Source organism: Bison bison, unplaced genomic scaffold, assembly GCF_000754665.1.
Source record: "Bison bison bison isolate TAMUID 2011002044 unplaced genomic scaffold, Bison_UMD1.0 scf7180017864088, whole genome shotgun sequence".
NCBI lineage: Eukaryota > Metazoa > Chordata > Mammalia > Artiodactyla > Bovidae > Bison > Bison bison.
The window spans coordinates 990,325-997,353 of NW_011494660.1; the positions used below are offsets into that span (position 1 = coordinate 990,325).

The 7,029-nt window shown below is 49.5% G+C and overlaps 1 protein-coding gene across 1 annotated transcript in view; it reads right to left on the minus strand.

The window, feature by feature from the left end:
• The window catches only part of HS6ST1 (heparan sulfate 6-O-sulfotransferase 1), a 64,697-nt gene extending 60,907 nt beyond the window's left edge, over positions 1-3,790 (minus strand). The window contains exon 1 of the mRNA XM_010837959.1: positions 3,587-3,790. Coding sequence (XP_010836261.1) covers positions 3,587-3,790 — 204 coding nt within the window. The remainder of the gene's footprint in view (positions 1-3,586) is intronic.
• Between the last annotated feature and the right edge of the window lie 3,239 nt (positions 3,791-7,029).

The window sequence follows — 7,029 nt, forward strand, 5'->3', positions numbered from 1 at the left end:
TGGATGGCATCACTGACTCGATGGACATGAGTTTGGGTAAACTCCAGGAGTTGGTGATGGACAGGGAGGTCTGGCGTGCTGTGATTCATGGGGTCGCAAAGAGTCGGACATGACTGAGCAACTGAACTGACTGATTGACTGACTGACTGCATTTTGGACTCTTTTGTTGACTATGATGGCTACTCCATTTCTTCTAAGGGATACCTGCCCACAGTAGTATATATAATGGTCATCTGAGTTAAATTCACCCATTCCAGTCATTTTTAGTCCGCTGATTCCTAAAATATTGATGTTCACTCTTGACATCTGTTGACCACTTCCAATTTACCTTGATTCATGGACTTAACATTCCAGATTCCCATGCACTATTTCTCTTTACAGCATTGGACTTTACTTCCATCAGCAGTCACATCCACAGCTAGGTGTTGTTTTTGCTTTGGCTCCATCCCTTCATTCTTTCTGGAGTTATTTCTCCACTGATCTCCAGTAGCATATTGGGCACCTCCTGACCTGGGGAGTTTATCTTTCAGTGTCCTACCTTATTGCCTTGTCATACTGTTCATGGGGTTCTCAAGGCAGGAATACTGAAGTGGTTTGCTATTACCTTCTCCAGTGGACCACATTTTGTCAGAACGCATCATCATGACCCATCTGTCTTGGGTAGCCCTACAAGCCATGGCTCATAGTTTCACTGAGTTAGACAAGGCTGTGACCAGATTGGTTAGTTTTCCATGACTGTAGTTCTCATTCTGTATGCCCTCTGAAGGAGAAGGACAAGAGGCTTATGGAAGCTTCCTCATGGGAGAGACTGACTGTGGGGGAAACTGGGTCTTGTTCTGTTGGGTGGGGCCATGCTCAGTAAATCTTTAATCCAATTTTCTGTTGATGGGTGGGGCTGTGTTCCCTCCCTATTGTTTGACCTGAGGCCAAACTATGGTGGAGGTAATGAAGATAATGAAAGAGACTTCCTTCAAAAGGTCCCATGCATGCACTTCTGCGCTCAGTGCCCCCAGTCCTGCAGCAGGCCACCACTGACCCATGCTTCTGCTACAGACTCCTGGACACTCACAGGCAAGTCTGGGTCAATCTCTTGTGGGGTCACTGCTCCTTTCTCCTGGGTCCTGGTGTGCACAAGGTTCTGTTTGTGCTCTCATTTCCCCAGTCCTGTGTAAATTCTGGTGGCTCTATGGTGGGGCTAATGGCAACCTCCTTCAAGAGGGCTTATGCCATACCCAAGTCTACTGCATCCAGAGTCCCTGGCCCTGCAGCAGTCCACTGCTGACCCATACCTCTGCAGAAGACACTCAAACACAGTTCTGTCTCAGTCTCTGTGGGGTCTCTGGGTCCTGGTGCACACAAGGTTTGTTTGAGCCCTCTGAGCATCTCTAGTGGGTATGGGGTTTGATTCTAAATGTGATTTCAACCCTCCTATCATCTTGCTGGGACTTCTCTGCCCTTGAACATGGGGTATCTCCTCAAAGTTGCTCCAGCTCCATGCAGCCACTGCACCAGCGCTACTCGTTTTCAAGTTCTTTTCCCATCTGGGTTGTTACAGAATATTGAGCAGATCTCCCTGTGCTATATAGTAGGTCCCTGTTGGTTATCTATTTTAAATATAGACATGTGTACATGCCAATCCCAAACTCTCTAAATGTCCCTCACCCACACCCTTCTTCTTTAGACTTCATTACAACCTGGGAATATCTGGGGGATGCCCCACATATTTAGGATGTCAGTGATTCAAGGGCTTGGAGACACACCTCGGGGGATATTGTGGAAGCTTGGATATTGAGGGGGTAAGGAACTAGTTTGAAAAACTCCCCCTAAAATGTTGATATGGCCCACATGCTTCTTTCATCCACCTAAATCACCAGAAGAAATGGTGTGTGTGGTTAGTGGTCAGAGCTGAGGGTTGTGGGACCATACCAGTTGCCTACTCAGCAACATCTTCTCATTTTATCTTTCCTTAAGGAAAAACTCAGTGTTGTTAGGGTCCAAGGCATGCTGGGCTCAGGTGACATACCCTTTCCCAGCCTCCTTGGAGGTCAGTGACGAATGCAAGTCATGGTTAATGCCAGCGGGGCACAAGCTATGACTTCTGTTAGGGGTAGTTGTGACGATGGTGGTGGTAGAGGTGATGGCAGTGGTGGTAATTGTCGTGGTGGTGGTGGTTATGGTGATGATGTTGGTGGTGGAAGTGGTGGTGCTAGTGTCGGAGGTGATGTGATGACTGTGGTCGTGGTGGAGGTGATGGCTGGGATGGTAGTTTTAGTGGCTCTGATGGGGGAGGCGATGTGAGGATTGTGGTGTGGTGGAGGTGATGGTGTTAAAGCCCACATGCCTTCTTGCCTGGGACAATCCCACAGGCCAGCAGCTGTCTGGGTGCGGTGTGCGTATCACTGGGCCTTTCTGCTGAGGTCCAGCAGGGAAAGGGCTGCTGACGTCAATGCCAGACCTCTGTCTGCCTGATCTGCTAGTGGTGACAGAGGGCCTAGGGGCACAGGAGCCCTCCCAGCCCGTCCCGTGGGTGAAGGAACGTGGCCAGGAGGGCAGACAGAAGAGGCTGGCACACTGGTGACACATCTGGAGTTGTGGCTCTGGCTCAAGCTCTTATTGTTCCTTTTTCTCTGCTTTCTCTTTAGGCCCTTTCCAGACTTGTTATCTCTCAGTGTGGGGCCCATAGGCTGGATTCTTGGCTTCTGTATTTACACACAGAAAGAGGCAGGTGTCCTAGCCAGTTATCCAGCCTGCTGCATCTTGGGAAGTGACTGGAGCCCTTGATGGTTGTGGCCCTTCTCACAGAGTGAGTCTTTTGTGGGGTCAGTCATCCTTGGCAGGTGTGGGCAAATCCAGGGGGCATTATTTGAGCCACTGACCCCTCATCTTGGTGCCTCTCTGCCTGCCCCACACCAGGCCCTGCCTTGGGCCCTGGACTCCAAGCCCTGGATCGGCTGGCCTGGGTGGAAGGCTGTGTGCTTTAGGACCAGAAAGGCCCATCAGTGGGCTCTAGAGTCAAAGTCAAAAAATTACGGCCCAAAGGCCAGGCTGTGGCCGCCAGATTGCTGCCTCTTGACATTTTCTGTTTTCCTTTTCCCACAAGAACATCTCAACATGAACATGCCATGTATCTGGGTTGCCTCCAGCCTCTGTGTCGAGGCCACTTACGCTGTGAGGGTTGGCCTCCTGGACCCCCCAGCCCTCTGGTGTGGGATGTGAGGTGGGGTCCAGGCAGACTGAGGCAGCCTTGGTGAAGAGGTGGGGGACAGAGGTGCCCCTCGTCCTACATCAGTGGCCATCAATTGTGTGGGGCCCTTCACACAAATTATTTCTTGAGTCCTCATCACTACTCCTTACTGTAGATAAAGCAACTAGAGTTAAAAACCAGCAGAATTTTCCAGAGATCCAGCAGACATGTGGTGAAGCCGGTGTTGGACTCCACAGGTGGATCATGTCACGCTTACCTCAGCCCAAATGGAAGGTCCCCAGATGCATGTCCTGTTGCAAGACTCGACTTCTCTGACATGTATTGGGCCTGGCCTGCACACGTGATGTACCCAGATGTGCACATACTGGCACGCACACTCACCTGGGCCATCTGTTCAGACGTATGCCCGTGGACCCCACGTCCTGGCTCGCCTTCCAGGGCTCTGTTCTCTGGGCACCTGCGCTCGCTCCCAGTTGCCACCTCTGCCTCAGGTGTTGTCTCAGAGCCCTTCCCCAGATCCTGTTCCTTGCTCTGCCCCTTGGTGCCCGGCTTGGCTTTGGTAGGGAGTGGGGATTGAAAGCGCATGGATTAAGAGAGATTTTTCCCAATTTGAACTGTGTCCAAGCCGTTGTCTGCAGATGCAGCCCTGTGGCCACCACATTTTCACAAAGTGTGCCAAGAAAAAGAGGTGTCTTGCCAGAAGCTGCAGGGCAGAGGAATACCAGGGAGGTTGTGCAACCTGGCAGGCCTGGCTTCTGTGGTCTCTGATGGGGGCTCCAGCCAGAGCAGCATCTGCAAGGGAGGAGCTGGCAGGTATGGCAGCCGGGGCTGGTGGGGCTGGTGGGCTGGTGGGATACAACCTCCTTCCAGGGTGGGCAAGCCCACTTCGTAGGCCCCACAGTCCTGACTCAGCTGGGGGAGGTGCACCCTGAGGTGCTTCATTCCTTCTTTCCTTTCTTTCTTAAAACAATTGTTTCTCTTGGGACCAGGCAGAGTATTCATCGGCTGAAATGCCCGGGACTGTGGAAGGCTCCAGTGAAGGGCTGCTCTGGCCTTGTTCCTCAGACACCATCTCCCTCCCTACCGGAACGGACATGACACATTTCTGTGTCTTCTCCCAGAAGTGTTCTTTGCATGTTTAAGCTAATATTGTGTACATTTTTGTTTCTCCCAATTTTTGCAGAAGAGGCAGCCAGTCCACACACTGCCCTCTGTGTGGCTTTTACAGAGGAGCCTGCTCTGTGTCAGGATGTAATGTGGAGATTCCTTATTATTTTTGGAGTTCCATCCTTGTTCACAGAGTGGGGAAATCATGATGAACTGAAACAGGCTTGTCCCTAGTTTTCCAAATGCCTGTGTGCAGCTCCCACCGTGAGCCCAGCTGCAGGGGGATCCAGAAGGAGGCGGGAGCCCACAGGCCATTGGTGATGTCATTTCGTGAAGGAGAGAGAATGCTGTGTGGGGAAGATCCCATGGTCACGTGGGCACAAGAAAGGTGGGAAGCAATGCTGGGTTAGGTGGGGGGCTGCTCTTACCCATTTTTGTTTTTAAAATGTTATTTATTTATTTTTGTTTACACTGAGTCTTTGTTGCTGCATGCAGGCTTTCTCTACTTGTGGTGAGGGGGATGGGGGCTACTCTTTGTTGTGCCACCCGGGCTTCTCACTGTGGTGGCTTTTGCTGCAGAGCGCAAGCCCTAGGCATGCAGGCTTCAGTAGCTGTGTCGCATGGGCTCAGTAGCTGTGTTTCGTGCACTTTGTAGTTGCTGCTCGCAGGCTGTAGATCACACGCTCAGTTGTCGTGGCACTCGGGCTCAGTTGCTCTGTGACATGTGGGATTTTCCTAGACCAGGGATTGAACCTGTGTCCCGTGCGTTGGTGGATGACTTCCTATCCACTGCACAACTGGGGAAATCCTCTTATCGACTTTCTTAAGAGCAATGTTGTCAATGGCAAAGAAGTGTTTCCATAGGACGTTTGTAATTTTAACAAATTGCATTTACAAATGTAATGGCCCACCCTCTTGACCCCTCTGTCCCTGCAGGCTGGGGGCTGTCCCTGCCTGGGCCCACATGCCCACGTCTGTGTGCTGGGCTTCTCGGCTAGGTCTGTTCATGCTCAGACATTCGCTCCAACACCTGCCCTTCTGCCGTCAGTGTCAGTGTGGCTGATGGGCCCTTTTCACCCTTTGCGCCCCTCACGAAAACAGCCATCCCGTAGCTCAGTTCTTGGGCTCTTGGTTCTCCTAAGCAGAGGAAAGGGAGGGAACCAAGATTTAATGAGCATCTAACTGTGCACCAGCATGAAGGAAAATAAGGACCGAATTACAGGGTGAAGTCAGTGGTAAATTAGTATCTGAAATCATGTCATAAAGTCTCATGCATTATTAAAAGTGGGCAGCAAATTTGAAACTGAATTTCTTGCTGGCCAAAGCAGATCAGATTAGAAAACACAGACCTGTGATTTGTGACAAAGCTAGAAAAGCAGTAGGAGAGGAAGTTTATTTAAATAAACAGTGCTGATCATTGAGTATCTAAATGGAAAACAAACAAACAAGCAAAAAAATCCTTGACCCCCATCTTGTACCATAAATACAAAAATCAACTCTATATGGGTTTACATGTCAATGGGGAAGGCAAGATAATCTAGATGTCTCAGTCAGGACTCAACCAGAGAGGCAGAACCAGTAAGGGATCATATACATGTGGATTGTATGGATTTAAAACACAGTTTATACAATTGTGGGACATTGCTGACAGGTGCTCATATCAACATATACAAAGAACTCTTATAAATCAGTAAGAAAACATGAACACCATAATAGGAAACTGGGAAAGGGACTTGAATAGGTTCTTTGTAAAAGAGTTAATCCTTATGGCCAGTAAGCACATGAAAATGTATTCAACCTCTTTAAGTCAGAGAAATGCAGGTTAAAACCACAATGAAATGCCTCTGGTAGTTTTAAAATCTGCCCGCAAATTCTTAAATACTCCTCTTTTCAATAGATAGAACTTAATTCCTCTGCCCTTGAGTGTAGGCTGAACCTAAGTGACTCACTTAAAAAAAATACACTGCTATGTATAAGATGGATACCTAGATGGCTCAGTGGTAGAGAATCCGCCTGCCAGTGCAGGAGACACAGGTTCGATCCCTGGGTCTGGAAGATCCCCTGCAGTAGGAAATCGCAACCCACTCCAGTATTCTTGCCTGGAAAATCCCATGGACAGAGTAGGCTACAGTCCATGGGGTCACAAACAGTCAGACATGACTGAGCACAGCACAGCAACAACAACACGTATGAAATAGATAACTAATGAGAACTCCTGTACAGCACAGGGAACTCTACTCAGTGCTCTGTGGTGACCTACATGGGAAGGAAATCCAAAAAAGAGGGGATATATGTGTAGGTGCAACTGATTCACTTTGCTGTAGAGCAGAAACTAACACAATATTGTAAAGCACCTATATGCCAATCAGTTCAGTTCAGTCGCTCAGTCATGTCCAACTCTTTGTGACCCCATGAATCGCAGCACGCCAGGCCTCCCTGTCCATCACCAACTCCCGGAGTTCACCCAGACTCACGTCCATGGAGTCAGTGATGCCATCCAGCCATCTCATCCTCTGTCGTCCCCTTCTCCTCTTGCCCCCAATCCCTCCCAGCATCAGGGTCTTTTCCAATGAGTCAACTCTTCACATGAGGTGGCCAAAGTACTGGAGTTTCAGCTTTAGCATCATTCCTTCCAAAGAAATCCCAGGGCTGATCTCCTTCAGAATGGACTGGTTGGATCTCCTTGCAGTCCAAGGGACTCTCAAGAGTCTTCTCAC